The sequence below is a fragment of the Fundulus heteroclitus genome, unplaced genomic scaffold (genome assembly GCF_011125445.2).
Source record: "Fundulus heteroclitus isolate FHET01 unplaced genomic scaffold, MU-UCD_Fhet_4.1 scaffold_280, whole genome shotgun sequence".
NCBI lineage: Eukaryota > Metazoa > Chordata > Actinopteri > Cyprinodontiformes > Fundulidae > Fundulus > Fundulus heteroclitus.
In genome coordinates, this window is record NW_023396690.1 from 78788 (window position 1) to 101781 (window position 22994).

The following is a 22994-nucleotide window of genomic DNA, read 5'->3' on the forward strand; positions in this document are numbered from 1 at the left end:
CAAGATCTGTTGCTGATTTCTTGACTTGCCTAGTACTGCAGGAAAATAATCTGAAGAGATAACACTATCTTTAGGAAAATATGAAAAAATACAACACAGGTCAGAACTGGCCATCACTTTAAATGTATGTGTATGCTCCTGCTAACTGTGCACATAGCCACACCACCAGAAGACTCAAACACGCAGAGGAAATGCTTCATTGTAGCAGCTACTTGGAGGTAAAAGGAAATGGAAATCCGCTCATGCTGAAAAAGACCCAGATGACAAATGGACCGAAGGAAACAGTCAGCAAAAATCGATTTCCCGGCACTTTCTTCTCTAGTTTCTAGTCAAGGCCATAACTATTTTTGATGCGGTGCTTTTTTAGATATCTGGATCTGCAATGTTAGAATCTAGAATTTATTTTAACCTAATGTTATTTCTACTAACACAGCTTCTGTCCATTAAAGGTCTGTCCATAAGGTTATATATACCAAGCCTCCATCTTAATAGTCTTTTGATAGCCCTTTTTGTATGGAGGACCATAAGAGTCACTGGAAAAGAAAAACAACCATTTCTAATTTAACATTTAAATCACATTATTATAAATCCAATTTGAAAAGCTTTTTGTATTTGCACTTTTTAAATTGAATTATTAAAGAGGAATTGTAAGATGTATTTATTAATCCATTATCAATTACTGCAATATGAAAAAGTATTTTCAATTCCAATTTCTTAATGGAGATTTAAAAACATAAATAAATCAGATTATAAATATCTTTTACTATCAAATATTTAAAAGGGTAATTCCTTTTTCCAATTCCCTTTCCTTTTCACCTTTCAAATCCTTTTTGCAATTGCATCTTCTTTTTACTTTACCCACTCCATTTAGCATTTCTGTGACCCTTCTTGTCCCTGAGCACACAGGAAAACAAGTTAACCAATCACAGCTCAGATGCAAACAGCTTTCTGATTGGTTACACTAGCCCTAGTGTTGAACTTCCTTTTTATCCCATTTCAGCATTTAGTTTCCTTTGGTAGGAGCATGCTGCCATTATGACTGTGGAATATTTAGACACTTCTTCATGCACAAGTTCCCCATCTATCAGAATATGATAGATGATCTTGTCCTTATAATTCCTCATAATCCAGCCTTTTTCAGGTGACCTTACTGATTTGTTTGTCATATTTAGTTCTGAACTTGGATTAGACCATTCCAAAACTTACATTTTCTGCTTATTAAGTCTCTCGTTTGTTGATTCTGCTGTATAAATGGACTCGGAGTGATGCTGGATCTTCATGTGTCTAGCAGAGAAAGGAAGGTTTTGGGTTAAAAACCGACCAGGAATTAGAACTATTTATGACTTCATCCACCATTACAAAAATGTCAGCTCCATATGAATAAAACTAACCCCAGACCACGATTCTGCCGCCACCATATTTCACTGTGGATAGGGTGTTCCTTTAGAAATGTTGTTCTTGTGCCAAACGTTTTTGCCATGTTCAGGTTTTTGTTTCAACAGGTCATAATGTTCTCCCAAAAGATTCAGGGAGACCAAACTGGTCTTGGATAGTTTCTTTGGCAGTGGTGTGCCAAAGAAACTATCATAAACTGTCTTGGTGTGTTCCCGTTTGTAAGCCACTCTGAGCATTCCTGGCACAACTGCGTTTTATCAGAAGTACTGCTTAGATTTCAGAGAGAAGGAGTCAAGGCTCACAAGCTTTAGACTAACAAGCTACTGGACCTACGGAGCAGAACATAAAGCCAAAGCCAATTTGAGTTGAAGCCCTGACAACCTTACTGACTTGATGCAAAAATCTTTGTTTGTGCTTCCAGGTTGAGTAACACCAAGAAGCAGGCAGTTCACACGGTGATGGGCATCTGGATGGTGTCCTTCATCCTGTCCACGCTCCCAGCAGTGGGCTGGCACGACACCATCGATCGTTTCTACACCTCTGACTGCAGATTCATTGTGACAGAGATCGGCCTGGGCTTCGGCGTGTGCTTTCTGCTGCTGATCGGCGGCAGCGTGGCCATGGGTGTGATCTGCATCGGCATCGCTCTCTTCCAGACCTTCTCCATTCAGGCAGGCCATAACGCTGACAAGAACAAGTTCAACGTGCCCACCATAGTGGTGGAGGACGCTCAGGGGAAGCGCAGATCGTCCATCGACGGATCGGAGCCTCTCAAGACTTCCCTGCAGATCACTTACCTGATCAGTGGCATCGTCTTCATCTATGACTTCCTGACTGGCTTTCCCATCCTGGTGAGTTTATTACGAGCAATGGCTGATGGGTTAAATGATCAGATTTGAATTTTTAATGAGAGATGTTGGATTCATGTTAGTTAGGAGGCCTAAATTAGAAACAATGTGGATGGATTATGTAGCCTTGAGGGATATATACTTTTATGTTTTTTTGGCACTAGTCATACGTGTCATGTGACTGCTCTACCACTGAGTCAGGAGATGCCTGTGTTTTTTGTCATATCTTTGCTTGAAATGAATCATACACAGTATATTTTTCTGAATAAAATGTGCTCAAATTGGAGAAAATTTACCCAGAAACAGGTAACATTTGGTCTCTCTAAAAAAAAATTGTTACGCACAGCTTCAAAGCATCCTTTTGAGAGGGACAATAGGTCCTTCTCAAAAAATTAATAAAAATGTTCTAATCAATGGTGGTTAAAATACAGTAACCATTAAAAAAATCCCTCTTTCATCTTTTGGCAAATCTAGACTCTTAAAATAGCTGTGTATTCCTGACCTTAACGCCGAGACTTTGAAAAGGCTCCCAGGACGGACAAATGTTGAATACTCAAAAAGATAAGGCAAGGCTGCTCTGCTGTCCTTTGTGAAGCCTTCTTGGTTTCTGCTCTGTGTCGTTCCCTTACGACATGCAGTAGGAAACACATTTACCATTTACATGGCTGCTGAGATCTCCAAGCTTTTTTTGAATTCATTTCAAACACCTCACTGGTACAGAAAATAGCTTCCTTTCAGACTTCTTCTCCCCGTTACAAAGCACACGGCAGAGTGTTGATGTCAGCACGGCCTGGCAGCACTTTTATAAGGTGCACTATGATCGGAAAAACATTGAGTTTTATAGTTTGCGAGGAGTCATTCGTCGACCTGGGCCTAGCAAGCTGCACACCGGCCAATCATGCCAGCTGACTTCTCTCTGCAGCTCTGCTATTTGGGAAGTTGTGTGGTATTACATATTTATGAATGAAAACTGCAGGAAGAAAATGAATCTGCGTTCGTGTATATATCACTTTGGCTATGCCTCTACCTATGTTTACATCCTGCTGAATATTTTTGTTATAATCCATAAAGGTTTTTAAAACAACATCACCTGAGACAAAACAGATATAAAGTTTCACAAAAAAAGAAAGATGGGTGGCTTGTTCTTCTATATTCAGAGAAAACAGTGTGATGATTTCTGTTACATCCTACAAGTGCTCTACTTCTGATTCACAGGTGTAAATTTCATGAAGATTTGAGTTGTTTTGACGACATGGATGAGAAGAGTTTGGATTATTTTCTCTTCTTAAATTATGATGTTAATGTAAAGCAATCAGATCATTATTAAATCCGCTGTCATGTGTCTGTTTGGGCCTCTGATGATCTCAGCTGGAAGAACAGAAAACTCTTTTTCACTGAGTATTTTTTTTTTTTTTTTTTGCTGTTTGTGTTTCCAAAGTCATCAGCAGAAGAGGCTAATTTCTGAAGTTTGTGTTGTATTTTGTCTTTCATGAGGAAATGGTGTAAAATGAAAAATGTTGCCAATGTATGATATACTTACATTCAGTATCAGTGTTAAAAATGTCTTCGAGCTGCATTAGCTTGAAGGTAATCGTCCATTTTATACAAAAGAATAATGTTAAACTTTATAACAACAACACTGCTTTGTGATTTATTGCATAAAGCTGGGTGTTCTAAAGGACTGAAGAGGGATTGTGTGTCTAGTGCCGTGACAGAAACAACAACGAGTCTGCTGGCTGCTTACAGGACCTGATCTAATGAGCTATTTAAATGCATGGAAAGCTGTTCACACACAAATATATTGCCTCTTTGTTTTAGAGCGTATGGAGTTACATGGAGTAATTTAGGATTAAAGAGGCCATAAACAAAACCATATGCACGCACAACAGCTGGGGGTCTAAATAGGACGTTCGATTGAGCGATATATGTAAATATATGTTCCAAGTTTGGTAGAATAATTGTATTGGTAACGACTCTAAATAGTAGATATATGTTTAATGTAATTTGACCAATGTACTGTCTGTAAATCAGTTTTATCTATCCAAACTGTTTTTCTGGAACATAATATTTTTGAATTAGGCAATACATTCTTATATTAATTATTTGTCTACCTATTAGCTCCCAAATCCTGTTTGTACATTTACTAAACAGATACAAAGAAAAATAAGAGAAATTTGTTGTGATGGACCAAAGTATATCCTGCTACTTGTGGAATTAGTAAATGCCAGAGGCCAGTAGTTATTTATTTTTTGTATGCCTGAAAACAGCTATAAATGTAATTAAGTACATTATTTAATGATTTATGGCTGTGCTTTTAGCATATTTGTAATTTAGAAGTTATTACTCAGCAATTTAATTACAGTTATATGAAAAGGCAACAATCAGTCATTCTGTCATGCAGATTCTATATTAAGTAGAGACTGTTGACTTGATTATAGACCATACAGCAGATATACATTTAGATAATTAATGAACTGTTCTCATGCATCTGGACAGTATTTCAAACACAGATACTTGAAAAATAATCCCAACTGGATATCGTTCACTACTTCACGGCTAGACAGCGCAAGATTTGATCAATTTTATACAAAGAATATGCATCAACAGGCCTCTAAGGCTACGTTCACACTGCAGGTCTTGATGCTCAATTCAGATTTTTTGTTGTTGCTAAAATCAGATTTTTTTGAGGTGGCAGTTTATACTACTATAAAATACAATCACCCATCAGACTTATGTCTGAACGGTTCAGGACCGCAAAGCAACCTACATGTCCAGATAACAGAAGGAGACATCATACAGCAGCACACTGTTTGTGAAAGTAATGGTGAATGTAATTGTTTCTAGATGTGTTCAATAAAGTTTTGTTAAAAAAAACAACCTGCAGATACTTGCAGGCATCTCTCCTTGTTATTATTAGAAAGCTTTTGAGCAATGGTAGCTAACAATATTAATACTACATCATAGTAAGATGATGTAAGGTAAGAAGAAAGCAGCACTGCTACTAACAATGGTCTTTCATTTAGCGCTAGCTGCTACTACTGTGTGTGGATGTGTGGTGAGACAGGAGAGTGACATGAAAGACGAATAAAATGCGACATGACTGTTCTGACTGCGAACGCTTTCAAAAAAAATCCAATACATATCTGAATTAGTACCACATATGGAAAGTGGCCCAGATCGGATGTTATGGGGGGTGAAAAAAAATCGGAATTGGGTCGTTCACACTGCCATAAAAAAGATCGGATTTGGGTTGCGTTTCCGTGCAGTGTGAATGTAGCCTAAGGATTAATTTCCTGTCCACGACGAAAACATCATTTACAATCTGTCCATGAGTACAAAGCGATCTGTTCTTGCATATGAAACAGCTTCTGCTCATAAAACAAACTCTTAAAAAACAAATCCACACTCTGTGGTAAGCTTGACCCTATAGTTAACATGATCAGTCATTCTGCCCTGTCATCAGCAGAGGATGCTATCAAGATAATATTGAGATAGCTGTGAGAAACTGGGGTAACATTCAGTTACACAGTTATGATAAATGTTTCTCAAGATTTAGGGAGGCTTTTCATTTAAACAAATACACTATTGTGGTATTTCCTGCTGTGTCTAAAAATAAGATGCAGATTTTGAAAGACACAAAGAACATAACCAAAATCTATAGCTCAGACAATAATAGTATATTCCTTGGTGAAACAGATTTATGAAAAAAAAAATGTTTAAACAAATTAATCAGGAGTTTTATCCACTCTGTAACTCAGCCATCAGCTAGATTTTAGTGGAATTCACTGTATGGTGATTTGAACTAGAAAGAAATTTAGTTAATGGGTGATTAATTTTGTCTTAATAATAAAGTGAAAGAGGTATCCTATAAAGTCACACATCACTTTTATCCTGCAATGCAAGCTTTAAAGAGATTTCATTTTGATATTGAATATTTTCGTAAATGTGTGAAAATGACGTGGAGACGATCTGTCATTTGTTTTCTTCTTGGATAAAATATTATAAAATATTTTGGACAGATATACAAATGGACAACTTCTAAGAAAAAAAAAAATTATTTGTTTTGGAAACAACAGGGAAGGGGAATGTATTCATTTTCTTTAATTACCTTTAGTCCAAGGGAAATATCAGAAACAATGGATGGACTCCAAACTATTTTCTACAAGAAATATTTGATCACAAGGAATCCCTAAAAGGATGAGAGAAAAAGAAGGCACACTCTCAAAAAGTTTAAAATAGTTTCAAAAAAGTCTATGGACTAACAGATTGTTTATTTGCATTTATTACAGTTGTCCTTATCCTTGCATTTTTTTTTTTTTGTTCATAAAAAAAGATACTATCTTCCTTAGGCCCATCTGTTCCCATATATCATTACTGTGCCTTTTGGTTGTCTTGATGGCGCCCCCTGCTGTGGGGGGGAACAACTACTCTCATTTGAGGTGTCATGTGACTCTTGGGCCTAACTTTCTGCTGAGGATAGATCACAGGTTGTGAAACATGTTTAAACTGTGTTCAGCATTCTGGCAGGAAATAAGCTCCATACTTAAGACCAGCAGCAGTTTAAGGACGTATTGAGACATTAGTCTAAAAAGGGATTTTGGTTTTCACACAAAAAAGATCCCTAGAGAATAAATGTACAAGTGATATTTGTCATTATTTTGGAACAAGTTTTTATGTGGAAAACATTTTTTTTCTTTTTAATCCTTGAGCTTGGGTTTCTGGTTGTATTTTTGTGTGTGAATTGACAGATTATATTGTTTATGTAGACACCGGAATGAGGTGATGCCCCTTTAATGTGAATATACTTATTTAGGCTTTTTTTTTTAGGATTTTTTCACACAGTTTGGTGACTTTTGCTATGATCTGTTTCATAAACTGTATTAGAAAGGGATGCCATCCCAATATTTCTGGAATTACAAGCCTAACTCTTACATATGGTTTTTGCTGACTTCACCTTTTGTTCTGAAAAGGTGGTGAGCTTTGCCAGTCTGAAGTTTGACCGCTCCTACAACTGGATGGTGCTCTGTGTGCTGTGGTGCTCCATCGCTCAGTCCATCCTGCTGCCCATGTTCCTTTGGGCTTGTGACCGTTACCGGGCCGACATCCGTATGGTGTGGGAGAAGTGCGTCGCCATCATGTCCAATGATGAAGTGGATGAGGGTAAGTTATTGTAAGGCATCTCCCTTCTGTCCCACCTCCGTTTTTCCTCATTTATACCTGCCCAGTTCATGATGTTTAATTCTTTTTTATGTAACTTGTTAAAATACTAAAGGAAAGTTCTGTAAGTACCTGTCCAAGCAGTTTTAGTCTATTAGCAAAAAGCTCTCTGTGAAAGTTAAATCTTATTCCCACTTTTCTTCAGTTAAGACCTGTCTTTGCCATTGAGATATTATTGGCCGGAAGATTTCTATCTCAGGAAATATTTCTGCTAAATACACTTGGAAGGGAATTTTTCTATCCTGCTAAAAAAAACTAGAATGCTCAGCCAAGTGAAAATATTAGAGAAATTGTTATTTCTGGTCATTGAGGGGTCTTAAACCATGCTGGATTACAAGCTTATGTATTATGTAGCTGAGAAAACCAATGGAAATATAATGCTTTATTATACTTTAATGTATTATCTGTTGACCATTATTTAAAACAGATTCTGCTGCTAATGTAATATAACAGATTAAGAAACGCAAGAAATACAATTAGTATGACTGTAGTACAGTTTATTCACCAGTTTACTTCAACAACAAAAACAGGAGCTTCTAAATCTTGAGGTTTTTAAGTACGTATTGCACTAAATATTATTCCGTTTGTAATTTTGTATATATATATATATATATATATATATATATATATATATATATATATATATATACCAAGCTTTTGGTTTGTTAAATTTTCCTGGCTAGCCTGCAGTCAAATGCTTTACAGACATGCTTCTCGAAGGTTGCTGACTGTACACTCTACATCACGTCTCTACATGTTTTTTGTCAATAAAAATATCTCCAGATCGCCAAAATTTGTCTTTCTTCTGAACATGGAATAGGTTTAGTAGTTTTTCTTTATATATATTGTTCTGAGAGCTTATAATTTCAAGCAAGTAGTTGGGGAGGGCCAGTGCTGTGTACTCTATGCGCCATGGAGTCAATAGAAAACAATAGTTACTCAGGCACGCATTTCTAAAGTTTAAAGAAGAGCTTTGAAGCTGTAACTTATACTGGTCCATGACTAGTTTCAGTAGTTAAAATATATGTAAATAAGTTCATTTGATTACTTTTCTTTAATTTTAGCAGGATCTCAAATCACAGGTCAAATGTTATCATGTGACCTTTGCTATGAAATAAAAATGGAAACGACAAGTGTCTGTGTTATTAAACTATGCATATTTTCTGAACTTTTTCATCCTCTTAGGCTATTACAGATATAGAGAGGTATATTGCTGAATAAAGTATATATTTCTTTGTCTTTTCATTGCAATGGTATAAAGTGGGCAGTCCTCCCTTGAGAGAACAATAGAACAAAGTGTTCCTTGTTCATTTGACGCCTTTTAGTGAACCTCGATCTAATGCTGTTAAAAGTATTCATGTCACTTTGATGGTCATATTTCCCTGACGTCAGGAAAAGATTACACTGAATATTGGTTACAAATCTAAAACACCTCAAATCTAATGATTCTTATGTTGTTTTTGTTAATCTTTTTTGTTTTTGTTTTATTTGCTTCTTCTTTCTAAGTTGTGCAGTGATGAGTCACCTAATGACTAAAGTCATTAAAAGGCAGACACACGTTAAACGGCACTTAGACACATATCAGAGAGTCTGATAAAACAGAGAGTGGACCTACATCTTTCATCACATAGGTACTATACAAGCAGGCAGTGCAGATCAGTTCAGTTCAGCTCTATTCAGTTAAATGTCATTCATTTCAACTCAGTTTAGTTCATCTCAGTTCAGTTCAATTCAATAACACTTTATTGATACTTAAATTAAACCAGTCTTTTATTGTCTAAAATCTGAAGGCTCACAACATCTGCTTTGCCACCAAGAAAACACAGACACTTTAACTAAATCTGCTCCTAAAATGAGGTCACATGATAATCATAATGCAGATAGAAACGTGAACTGGGCCAAATATTTCTCCAGCTGATGACTTTGATGTTTAAACTCAACCCTATCTGAACCCCCTCCTGCCCTGTTTCCAACCCACTAGACCTTTTGACCCTTTTCCTCTGTTGACACACTTGCTCAGAACTGAAAACTGTCCAGAGGGTGCCATTAAAAAGGCAGTCCGTATTATGTATGATAATTAACACTCCCAGTTCTCTTGTTTTTTATTTTTTTGTTTGTTGTTTTTTTTCCAGAGGGCTTGCCATGTATAACCCATCGCAGTTGTATGTATAAGAATTGTTTTCCTGTTTTCCAAAGCTACTAACTTTGCATGGAAAGCTGCCTGTGCAAATAGCTTCTCTCATCCTTCATCCATTTGGCCAACATTTAGCCCCAAGATCATGTTATACCCATCTTCAATTGATCTGCAGTCAACATGACACAGTTATTGGAATGTGGAAAATTCGCAAAACACACAGAAAATATGCAACAATTTGGGTCCTGCTTTTAAAAGGATAGATTTTTTGGGCTTGTAGTTTAAATTTCTGAGAATACACGTAGGAAAAGTCAACGAATCAGAGAACGATTGAACTTGTTTCTCCTATCTATTCGTCTGTCTGTCTGTCTGTCTTGTGTATGGAGTCCGTTGCTCTCTAATCCTGACGCCCGTGCTTTTCTGCACTTTGCAGAAAACAGCCAAGATGGAGGAATTCATGCCGACTTAATATATGACAGACCATATGACTATAGCTCGGCGCCTGAAATCGTGATGATAGACCGTAATGCCAAGTTTGAGTTCTCAACCTTAGAAAGGGGGGTTCTGCAAGGGTATCCATTGAGGGAACATCAGGAAGATAAAATGCAGTATTTGCAGGTATATTTATTAATTTTCTTCATTTCCTTTTTCCATAAGTTGAATTAATTTAACTTTATTATTAAATGCATGGTGAAGTGGCCTTGTGTGCCTTTGTAGCCTCTTGATTGAATCAGTAAAGAAATTCTGTGATGCTATCTCTGATTTGCAACAGTTCTTTTTGTTGTTGTTTTTTATTTTACCTTTTTGTTCTCTTAGCGTGAATCTAAAACACATTCAGGCTGACTAATGTTTGGTAAATATGACCATCAGTAGTCCCATCAATACATTAACTGTGCTTCATTTATCAAGTAGTGTGTCCCAGTCACAAACTTACAAACTGAGTGCATTGCTATTGTATAAGAGGGTAAGAGTGTGGTAACTGACTTACCTTCTACGTTTCAGGATTTTCCTCAAGGCTTCAGGGAAGCAATATAAAAATGCTGCTCATGTTCTGCAAAAAAAAGGACAATAAATGAAAAAAACATTGTGTTCATTTGATCAAGCTTCCATCCCAGTCAGATGGAGAGCTGTGAAAAGCTCATTTTCAGCCTGCATCTGAAACACAGCTGAAACATGCAGCCTTCCAGGGCAGTTCAATAAAATCAGCATTAGGACATCTGCTTTGATTCACATACTGACTCAATTCTGAAAATTATTGTATAACTATATTCTCCCCTCTCTGATTTCATGCTACTTTAAGGTTTATTAAACCACAGACTTAATAATAGCTCGAACTGTCCTAGAAGACTGTGGTGAGGATATGAAACGTCAAAATCAGCAAGTCCCAACCACACAATATTACATTTTACAAAGCATCTGACAGTAGTACTGTGTCATCTTTGTGTCATACAGTAAAAAAAAGTAAAAAAAAAAAAAAAAAACAGTTGCATGAGGCCCATTCTATAAGTAGCCTTACCGAAAAGTAATTTTTTTTAAATTGGCCCAGCACATCAGATGTCCAGTATGAAAGATGGACACTTCAAATGCAAGTAAATTTGACTCTAGTTAAAAAGTCATCAAACAGAGATGTATACAGTAGCCATCACTCCATTATACCAACTCCGTCTCCCATCCATCGTCTTTGTGTTCGCTTGTCATCAGTAGATCTGTTTTTGCTGTAGAGTAGTATTAGGCTGAGTTGATCCTTGTGTGATTGCAAAACAAACCAAAAATAAAAAAAAAACCGTAAAAGATAAATACATTTATTGTTTAAGCTACAGGACGACTGACAGAACTTTGACTCAGTCGACTTTGTCGTGTCGTTCCTGAAACGGATCAGTTTTGAATCAGACCTTTATCAAATGTAAGCCTGAACTTCACAACTGCAAGGTCTCTGATTGGAGGATAAAGCCTCCCTGGCTTTATCTGCCCTGTGTCTGTGTTTCCCCGTCCCTCCGGCATCTTCACTCATTCTAAAGCTTGTGCTGCCCTCTGCTGTCCAGCTCTCCCATCTTTAGAGTTCAATGCTACTGTATCGTCTGCTGTTTAATTCTCTGCATTTACTGAAAAACACCACAGGGGGGCAGACTGATATCAGTCTTGAGGCTCTTGACGTGATCCTGACAAACCCACTGTCTTTGAATAATTGTCAGAGCACAATGTGAGTATAACAAGTAGGAAACTATCAACCTTCATAGATAAGACCATAGAGGTAGAATACCTGTATGCTAAAATTTAAAGCTTGACATTTCTACATGTGGGATATAATTTTGAGTCTGGGTACTATTAACAATCTAAGTTGTTTTTGGTAGAGTTTGTCCTTCGCCAACCACAGTAAACAGCCTATAAAAATGTACTTAGAGCTACTGATAAATCTAGGTTGCACTAAACCTTTACATGGCAGTGATAAATCCTACATGTATTAATCTTTGTTATTAAAAATGCTGATAACGGTAATGAGCATATTTACCATATTTCTCGGAGTTAGCCTAATGTTCTGTGTGTTTAACGTGTTCATTTCTAATGCGAAGGGTTTGTTTCGTGTCTTCCCTCTAGGTGCCCCCTACAAGAAGATACTCCCACGACGACACAGACATGTGGACCAGCGACCAGATCCCCTCATACCTGCACCGATGGGGCTCCACCGAGGACGTGATAGTGACTGCCCACTACAGCTCCACCTTGCCGCGCCGCGAGAGGCGCAGGAGCAGCCTGGTCTCCTACCACGAGGAGAGCCACTATCATCACCACCCTCACCGCAAGCGGCGGCGATCTGAGGACAGCATGCATTCCCTCAAGCACCTGCCCCGCATCGTGTGCGGCGGGGAGCGCTACGAGGATGAGCTGCGGTGCTTCAGCCGAGACGAGGTGATCAACTTTATAGACGAGACTCCCGTGCCGAGCCCCAGGAAGAGCCCGCGCCGGGCCTCCGCCATCTCCCTCATCCCCAACGTGTATGAACAGCACGCTGTCGTTCTGCCCCACTTTCCACTCACAGACTTCGAGCGGGAGCCTCAGGTGCTCAGGCGACCCTCGGAGGACAGGAGGAGCAGCAGCAGGGGCAGCTCACCGGAGGGTTCGCCCAAACCCGACAGGTCGCCCGGTAAGATGAGCCATGGGGCCTGTGGCTCAGGGAAAGGCTGCAGTAAAAGCCAGCGTGACGGGAGACAGCAGGACGGAGCGGGCTCGCCCGGACGCAGGGAGAGGACTGCAGGGCACTCTGGCAGTAGGCCCAGGACAGGTGGGGGTGCCAGATCCAGCACTGGAGCGGACTGGGTGAAACAGAAGCACCTCAGCAAGGCTGAGAGCAGAGGCTGCACGAACAGTTTTGTAAGCACACCCTCAGCATCGTCCTCGGGATACATCACCTTTCACTCTGATTCTGTTGGCTCCACCACCTGAAGGCAAAGCCCCCATGTTGATATAAATACTAGGACCTAATATCTAATTGGAATAAGATCTGTGGGTTCAGAAAAGTGCCATGCTGGAACATATCAACCTTTTTACTTGTGCCACTTTCAGTTTTATTACCCACCAGAGATGAACATCCGCTGACCCTAGATGGCCTTAGGACCTATTTTCTGACTGGGCCTTGATTTCCTGTGTGGCTGGTGACAATATTAGTCAGTCCAGCTATTTATCTGTCACAACACAAAATCTCCATTGAGGAGCACTTTTCTGCTAGCACTGACACAAAGGAACTATTTTTAATTGTGTGATCATTCCTGAACCTTGTTTTTGCTGTTTGGTTCTAATAGGAGGATGAAACATTTCCATGTGCATTGGTGAGGATGTTTTTTTTTTTATCGACTCCTTTGTTTTCCTTTAAAACCTTGAACTTGAGTTGGGTTTTATTTGGTCTGTAATAACTGTGTGCTTTTGTTGTGTGGTATGAACACAGGCTTCCCTGAAAACAGCACATTTTCCTTTAGCTATACTTAAGCGCAAGAATCATTTAGAATCAATTTTTGTTTTTGAATTTGCATTCATGACATACAACTTTTTATTAAACAGTTTCTCTCATATAATGGAAAATGAGTTTTAATCCCACACAAAGAGTTGCCCAGTAACGGATTCTGTGAACTATTGAGAACGTGAAGACCCTTCCTTTCTAATATATATATATAAAAAGTTATTTTTTTTAATAGTATACAGATGTTATGTATATATGAAAAATATTGGATATTTATGTTTTGGGGATTTCTGTTTGCGTAATACAATTCCTCTGAAAGGTTTAGCTTACTTGCCTTTGGTGATAATGAGGCACAAATGTAGCTCATAACATAACAAACAGCTTTTAAGACTTAATATGCAAATTGTGTTTTATACTCTCCCTGCTGATCCTCAAAACCCTGACTTCACACTTTGTTTTCATTCAGATGCACTATAATTTTAGCCTATTTACTTAAATCAACAAAATAAAAAGCACAAATTAGGAACCTTAAACTGGAGCTAGATTTCTACAATAAGTCACCTCCTTCAGCAAAAGCATGATTTACTTTATTTCCTAAAAGAAATGTGAGTATGAATGAACCTACTACAAAAGGTTTTGTCTATCTGATGTATGTTTTTCTTAATTCCCCTGTTTGAACTCTACACAATAAATTGAAGATTAAACCTAAATATCCCTTAATAATCCTTTAGAGAGATGTGTCATGCCCTTGGAGATTTCTCACATTTTATCTTGTTACAACCACAAACCTCTGTGTATCTTATTACTTTATAATAAATCAATACGAAGGATTTACAAGGTGGAACGAAAATATACATTGCTTTCATTTTGTATATAGTGTCCCTGACTCCATACTTTGTAGAACTACTGGTGGCTGTGACTGTAGTTACAGCTGCAGGTCTGCAGAGATGTGACCCTATGGTGCATCTATAGACATAAATCTCTGCCCATTCAGATTGGATCAGATTGGACAGAGAGCGTCAGTGAACATAAATTTTCAACTCTTCACACATATCCTTCTTTTTGATTTAGTGTTTAGGTCTGGATTTGGACTGGGGTATTCGTACACATGGATATGCTTTGACGTAAACCCTTTGTTGCAGCTCTGGTTGTAGATTTAGGGTTGTGGAACTTCTGGGAGATGCACATCCCATCCCAGTCTTAAGTATTTTTTCGGCCTCTTGGATTTTCTTCTGGGCCTGCCTTGTATTTGTCACCATCCATCTTCCCAACAACTCAGACCAGCTTCTCTGTATTTGGTAAGATTCCCACAGCACGATGCTACCATTGTATCATTTCACCGTGGACATGGTGTGTTCAGGTTGACGTGTTGTTTTAGTTTCCTGCCACATATGGCATTGAAAAAAAAATCTAATTCAATCCGATTTGACCAGAGGCCCCTTCTTCTACGTTTGTTCAGTGTTTGTGCTGCTTCCAGAGACAAGACCTCTTATGGCTTTCTTTAAAGGATAATGTTATTTTTGCCATCCTGCAATCTTCTCCTGAAAGCAGCTGGTTGAACTGGATTTTATTTATGGGTATCGGCGTAAATGGGGCTGAACTGTAGGCCAAACGTTTTAGGTTGTCATTCATAAACAGAAATGGACAAAATCAAATAATCTTCCTTCTGCTTCACGTTTATGGATTTCTTTGTGTTGGTCTGTCACGCAGAATTTCATAAAAACACACTGATGTCTGTGGTTGTCACGTGACAAAGTTTGAAAAAGCTCAGGGGGCAGGTATACATTTGCAGGGACTTTATTATTTCAAATAAAATTTTTGATAAAGGTTTTCTGAGGGTGAAATGCACAATGATGTAAAGACATTCTAACACAGCAGCACCCTTACTGAAAAGTGACCACATGCAGCTTACTGCTTAAATCCCAGGTAAATAAACAAACAATACTGTATTTCCTCTTTTCCAGAGTTATGACTTACTGAATAATGGTATGAATACTGACAGTTATTAGAAGATGCAGTTGGGAGCTTTGATAGTAACTGTGAATGTATTTACACAAATACAGTGCAGCTTTTTCAATTGGCATGAAGAACTACAATTATCCCCCTTTACACCTTTATTTGTCAGAAAATCTGTTTTTTCTATCTCTGTTGAACAATAAAGTAGCACTCGGGCAGGTGGAGATGCCAGATCCAACACTGGAGCGGACTTCGACGAAACTGTTTTGTTTGAATTTCATGTGTTTGTGCATTTCTCACCAATGTCAGGCTATTCAGTTAAAAGGTTTTGCTCAAACATGTTTTCTTGTGGGAAGCAAATCAGCTCGCACAAATTTTGCTATGTTACAATTATATATATCCATTTTGTTGTGTTTACAATACTTTTTGTGACATATTCAGAACTTTATTACTCAAATATGAATGACGTAAAAACGTTAAATAAGTATTTTTTTGTTGAGCTGATGACTTTGTTAACATGAAATAATTAAATTCACATGAAAATACTTACGGGTGTATACTCAGAATCTTTCTTGTATTTGTTCATTGGATACATGTGGAAACTGGTGGTTTAGTGTTAGGTCAGCTTTATATATATATATATATATATATATATATATATATATATATATATATATATATATATATATATATGTATGTGTATATATATATATATATATATATATATATATATCTATATATATATATATATATATATATATATATATATATATATATTTATTTATTTATTTATTACGGCAGGGATCATCTAGGATGAGCCGATTCGATACAATTCTCGATATATACCTTACGATGCAATACGATTCTCAATATAAGTCAGCTTGATTTGATTTGACTCCAATATCGATATTTATTACTTTGAAATTAATGCTCAAAGTCATTCAATCAACAAAACCAGCCAAATATTATATTTATGTTCAATTTATTGAACACTGATATATTAACAGGAAAATTAAGTGCATTTAGTTCAATGCCGACCTGTCCAGGGTATTCACAATAATCAGTGGGACAGGATTGTTCATATTGTGAAAAAAGACAGACTCCCTTACCAATAAAATTCTATTAGAAACATTTGTGTCTAGATATCTAAGTCTGCCAGAAAACTGACAAGCTCATAGACTAAATCCTCTTGAGTCGTCTTGATATTGGGGCCGGCCCACCGTTTGTACAACGGACATCTGAAATCACAGTACGCATGCCCAACACACTGTAAGTAGTCAGATGTGGGGCACAAATCCTCTGGCCCCAAGCTCGGATCGTCCAATCAAGGTGCTGGAATTGCACACGTTACATTTACGTTCTGCCGGATAGTGTGCGACCATCAAGGCAAGGCAAATCTATCTGTATAACACATTTCAGTACAAGGACAATGCAAAGTGCTTTACATGATTAAAACATTGTAAAATAAAAACAGAATAAAAACAAGTAAAAGAAGCAGTTGGAATGAAATGTGGGGAAAATTTAAACAACATAGGAAAGTGGAAACTAAAAGCAAAAATAAATCTAGTGTTGTTTGTCCCTGCTGGCTCATTGAAGGATTGATGTGAATCTTTTCTGATCTCAGTCTCAATAAATGAACAATATGAGTGAGCCTTTATTTATAGCTTTAGATCTAAAAATTAGATCTAAATTAATTATTAATGGTATACTATGCAACCGGGGTTGATTTTCCGGCGAGGCTCCCCCCAGAGGGCGAAAGTAAAAGTGCACTGTCGTAAAGATGCTCAGCTGTTCTGGTTTCTCCGTCAAGCAAGGCGCGGTTGTTTTGAGCTTAGCAGACAGGCGAACGCAACGAAAAGTGGAAAAAACGGCAGTACAAACAATGACTAACACAGTGAAGGTATGAACATCAAGCTTCCCGCAGCGCTATCTTGGCGAGGCGGCGGCCACCGCCGCCACCTCGTCAGTTTTTTTAATTATTATTATTTTTTTTTTTTTTTTTATGTTGGCGAGACGCTACCGCCGCCCGCCTCGCCAAGCCGCAGTCGCTGCCTCGCCAAGCCGTGGCCGCCGCGGCCGCCTCGCCAGTTTTATTATTACTATTATTTTATATTGGCGAGACGCTACCACCGCCGCCTCGCCAAGCCGCGGCAGCCGCCGCCACCGCGGTAGCGTCTCGCCAACATAAAAAAAAAAAAAAAAAAATAATAATAATAAAACTCGATATGCTTGCATGTTTATTTGACGTTAACACGCGGTTCTTTGTTGTTGCTTTCGCGCGTGCATATAGTGAATGGCAGGGCAAAAACACATGGAGTTCTCGCCGTAAAGCAAGACCGACTCTCGCGGTCTTGCACGAGACTTCTGAGCCTGTGTGTGCGGGCCGAGAGCTCCTGCAATTGCAAGTGCGGTATTTCCCCCACAGACCACCAGGGCGGCCGAGAAAACCTTTGTTCGACCTGAATTGACTCATTTAATCATCCAAAACGGTATGGAACACATTAATTAACTGAAAAATGTTGCATAGTATGCCTTTAAATTACACCTAGCTTATATAAAATGTATTTTCTAGTATGCTGGTTTAAGTTAATTTACCTGTTTAACTTAGAATTGATCAAAGTCAGGTTGTATGCATCACAAAAAATGTGTTGCTGCTAACAGGTGTTGAGTTTTAGTGCCCCACTTATCATGCCATTGGAGTCCAAACCCCCCATGTCCCCCCATGTTGTACTCCCCTGGAAGGATTTTTGCCTAGAGTAACAGTCTGCCTTGTAATGCCATGCAAACGAAAAACTAACTACACTAGCTAAATTGTTTCGACAGATTTTAGCTTTTTTTTGATAGTAACAGATATGTCTACTATTTTTAACCCTCTGAGTGATAGGCTATCAGAAGCTGCTAAATAAGTGAAGAAGGAGGTGGTGGGACTGAACGCCACTAAGACTGAGAGAGACAGCAGAGAGCAGAGCAAGTGACAACAGACAGGGAAGAGAGAGAGAGAGTGAAAAACAGTGAAAGCACAAAAAGAAAAGTTGAACCATGGCTGGATTACTTGATCGGATATTTGCTTTTTCTGATTCAGATCATCTGAATCAGATGGTAATCATTCCTCTATGGTGATTGTTAAAGACATTCAGCCATGCTATGCCAACCAAGGGAAATACCAAGAGTTCAGTATTACATTTTACAACAGTGCATTTATCCCCCCCCCCCCCCCCCCACACTCAAAAAAAAAAAAAAAAAAGAAAAAAAAAAGAAAAGAAGAAGGAAAAATAAATAAAGGTGAATTTGCGCCCTTGGTCTGGAGCGCACTCCATCCTGGTCTGACTCTTTAATCTCGCCTGACTGACTTCAGTCTCATGCTAATACAGGATTCTCTGCCTCCCTTCGGTTCTCATGCGTCCCTATTCTGCTCGAGCAGACTCGGGGACTGACACAATGTGTGGACGAGTTCATAGAAGTCCCAAGAAAAAGTTGAAGTGCATTCAGTCCCCTCGCCGTGTGACATTCCCTTTATTGCATTAAACAAACTTTCCTTGTGCCACATGGCCTCAGAGGGCTTATTAACGGAGTGCCTTTGACTTTGATGGTGTGGGGGAGCTTTTCCAGGCGGCTCCTTAGGAGCTGATCCGATCAAGCAAAGATTTAGAACCACGCAGATATTCCTTGTGAGCGAGTAACAGAAAGATGATTTTTCTTCTGGTTTGAGATAACTGATGAATCGACTTTGTTCCCGTCCCGGAGAGGAGCGAGCTTCTTGTGGGAGGCAGACGCGTCCTTTCACTTTTCAACATTTGAAAGAGACGTGGGCGTTTCTGCGATTCTCCTCGCTGTACGGTGCCATCCTTCCCAGGATAGAGAGACGTTTTATGACAGTCCTGCCAAAGCAGCGGAAGAAAACTAAACCAAAGGGCGCTTTATGGGAGCTGACTGATAAATCTGGTCCTTTTTACGGGGACCTGCAGACCACAGTCAGCGCAGCACAGCAGGATAATGTGTAACACTAATAGATGTTAGATTTCAATATACAGGATAAACTGGCCTCGAGTAGTGCATCAAAACTCCACTGAAATTCACTGCAACAGGAATAGGACATGGGCATGAAAACCTTTTTGCGCAGTTTTTGCGCTATTTACGACATGATGCGCGTTAGTTTAACTGAAGAAAAAAAAATACATATTGCTGATGAATCAAGATTTTATCGTTTTATAGTTGTTATATAGTTGGGATTGGTCACCATTAATGTGTCTTAAAATCTCTGAAGTCACACCCAGCACTGGGATAAATGCATTATTGTCCTCCTCGAGCCACCAGCTCCAGCTCTAGTGAACTTTAATGAAGGATCCTGGCGTGTAATTTGCAGCTTATAGCAGAAAATCGCCGTGCTGTCCGACAAGCATCCGATTTCCCCGCTCCTGTTTCGCTACTTATGCGTGAAAGTGGAGAAGAATGGAAGAGGAGAGCCCGCAAATTCTTCCAGTGTGGTTTATTTCCCTTTTTAGGGTGGAAGAAGTGAATAAGAAATTAAGACGCGGAGAAAGAAAGATAAAACTTCAGAAGAACAACTGTAGGAAAAGAGGAATGAAGACACCGAAACCGTGCATTTGATTATATTGTCAAGCATTGTGGTTGTCATTTAAGTTGTTTTGTGCGTCGTTTTAGTGGCTTTTCTTTTAATGGGTTGATAACATTCAGACCCAGGGCTTTTCACCACAACACCTCGTTGTTGTTATTATTTTATTATCTGCATTCATTTTATGAAAAGGATGTTTCTTTATTTAGTTTTATTCTTTCCATTTTGTACCAAGTTAAGGATTTCTTGTAAGTTTCAGATCCAGCCTGTGTCGCTGTACAAATCAACTTTGAAGGATGTTAAATATTTATGTCCTTCAAGCATGTTAGCTTATTAAAAAAAAAGTTTATTTGTAACACCGCAATACAAAACTGATTAACTAAGCATCTCTTAAGAACTGGCTAACATTTAACTGACTTTTTCAGCGTCTTCGCTGGCAAATTAGTTAAATACATTACGTAAGGAGATGCTGATTAATATACCTGAATTCTACATTTATTGGTTGTATTGTAACAGCCTTTTGCATGTAAGAATCTGCAAAATCATTCAACTTAATTTCGTTTCGAAATGTTTCTCTTTTTATTCCAGTCGTCTTTGGGTGTCAGTTTGGTTCACTTTCTTCACGATTTTCCTTCCTTTCCGACATTTGGAACATATTTTATTCTCTTGGGCCAGTTATAATACTTTGTTTTCAGTACCCGTTGCTTAGTGTGTTTTTCTATAGCTCTGTGAAAAAATGCGACTCTTTGCGCCATTGGGTCGGATCTCCACACGTACGTTTATTAGAATTTCCATACGTGTTTGTTGAGGTTTTTTTGATCAATTTTCTGACCTCTAAATGAAAACAGATTTCAAAAGCAGATTTTTATGACCTTACCGATATAAAGAAGACCAGGAAGAGTTTAAAAACAAAAAAGCAGTCTAACCAAACAAAGAGTTGGGTCGAAGCTTCACCATGTTTCCGACGATATTCAGTCTTATCAGGTTTCATAAACAACACAATCACTGTTTCGAGAGTTTTATTAATAAAATAATACATACATCAGCTTAATATCATGACATGAAAATCTATAGTGCAATTATAAACTTTCGGAGCTTCCCATCAGCATCACCAAGGCCGCCACACTCTGAGCTCCGTGTTCCCAGCTTCATGCTCCGGACTGACGCACTCGGGTTTCTTGTGACTGGCCATTTGCGCCTCCATGTCTCCGGCGGGAACTTTCTGCACAAAAACAATCTGTTTGGAGTCAAATAACCGGCACGCATCCTCGCTGGGTAAAGAAGAAACCGTGTGGGTCGCTTGGAGTTTCGCAGTCTCAGATCTGTCCGGTTTCCCCTCATCGTGTCCGTGTGCGCGGGACAGCCGGAGGTTTTGCGCCTCCTCCGGCGGCGCAGTTTGGCCCGGCTCGCTGTCCGTGGTGCTGGAGGACTCCCCCCTCCGCCGAGAGGGACACAGTTTGCTGGAGAGCTGCGACAGCATCCAGCGCTCACTCCCATTCAGGTGATCTGCCAGCAGCAGGTAGTGGTTGACGTTTGCCAGGCAGCTACGGAAGCCCAGCTGGTAATCAGGAAATTCCGAAGCGCCGAGGGAACCTGCAGCGACGCAAATATAGAAAATAATATTAACCATAACTTAAAGCATGGCGTTGAACTTGTTTAAACGTTTAGAAAAAAAAAGTTGATAACCCACCGCTCTGTATCTTTTGGAGGTTCCTCAGATGTTTCACTGTGAGCTCCAGGATGTCGGCCTTCTCCAGCTTGCGCTTTCGAATCTGAGTAGATAAAAAACATTTTAAAGACACGGTCACATTTGGATCAGTCAAAAGTAAAAATAAATAAATAAATAAAACTGTACAGATGCTCACACTGCTGCTGTAGAAGCTCTCCAGAATAGATTTTAACTCATCCAGACACTGGTTTATCCGCGCTCTTCGTTTCTTCTCCATGAGTGGTTTAGAAACCTACAAAAAAGTAATACTTAGGTTAATTATTGTACTTTGCTTCTTAGGGTTTATCCCACCGAGTTTAACCAAGTTTGTACCTTGTTTCCAGGTTTGCCTTTTTCGCCACAGTCTGATGTTGCCACCATCCTTTTAGTTCTGGTTTCGGTTTACTCTGCTTGAGGTTAAACTCTCTCCGTCTCTGCTGGCCCGAGTGGGGGATCTGGAGCAAATTTATATAGAAGTACCCACTTAACATGTCAATACCAACAATCCCGCCTGTCTCCTGCGCTCAAATGAGCATCAATGACGTCACTCACCGGCCACCAACCACCGATCCACAACAACACCAGAAAGCAAATATTTTAATACTACTTTAAAAGCAGTATCGTGAAAAAAACCGTTCATATCTCTTTTTCTCGCCCTAAATCCCGAGTGTATTTTATACGAAAGATAAACAGTAATTCATTATCAAGTGTAATGGACAGGATCAAGGTTAAACCTTTTTTTTTTCCTTTTCAGAATTAAAGTTATGAGAGTGTGCATATGCATTCAGCTCTCTAAGGTCAATATATAATAGATATGATATGTGCTGCAGTTACAGCAACATATGCACTTACCAACGTTTAACATCTGGAGTCTGATTTTTTTTTTTTTTGGTTTTTCCTTCGTTTACCATAGATCCAGAACAGTTGTGTTGGATGGAGAGGCTCTGTGATTGGAAATTTTCAAGTCTTGCCACAGATTCTCAATTGAACTGAGGCCTAAACTTTGACTAGGCCAGTCTAATGAATGTGCTTTGGTCTAATGCATTTCATTATAGCTCTGGCTCTGTGTTTAGGGTTGTTGTACACTCAGAATTTAATTTAATTCAATTTTATATATATAGCACCAATTCATGAAACATATTAATCTCAAAGCACTTTACAAAGTCAAATTAATTCAGATTATACAGGTTGGGCCAGATTATACAGATTGG

General features: G+C 38.8%; 2 protein-coding genes across 2 annotated transcripts in view; one reads left to right on the forward strand and one right to left on the reverse strand.

Annotated features, from left to right (window-relative positions):
* LOC105936434 (probable G-protein coupled receptor 153) overlaps positions 1-15571 on the forward strand; it is a 31959-nt gene extending 16388 nt beyond the window's left edge. The window contains exons 3-6 of the mRNA XM_012877297.3: positions 1817-2246; positions 7214-7403; positions 10028-10212; positions 12190-15571. Coding sequence (XP_012732751.1) covers positions 1817-2246; positions 7214-7403; positions 10028-10212; positions 12190-13035 — 1651 coding nt within the window. The 3' untranslated portion in view covers positions 13036-15571. The remainder of the gene's footprint in view (positions 1-1816; positions 2247-7213; positions 7404-10027; positions 10213-12189) is intronic.
* A 5417-nt stretch (positions 15572-20988) lies between these two features.
* her3 (hairy-related 3) lies at positions 20989-22212 on the reverse strand. Its single transcript, XM_012877176.3, has 4 exons — positions 22117-22212; positions 21941-22036; positions 21766-21847; positions 20989-21668 (listed from the first exon to the last, which is right to left on the reverse strand). Exons 1-4 carry the CDS (start codon positions 22162-22164, stop codon positions 21184-21186), a joined length of 711 nt encoding a protein of 236 aa, XP_012732630.2. The 5' UTR covers positions 22165-22212; the 3' UTR covers positions 20989-21183.
* Positions 22213-22994: the final 782 nt, after the last annotated feature.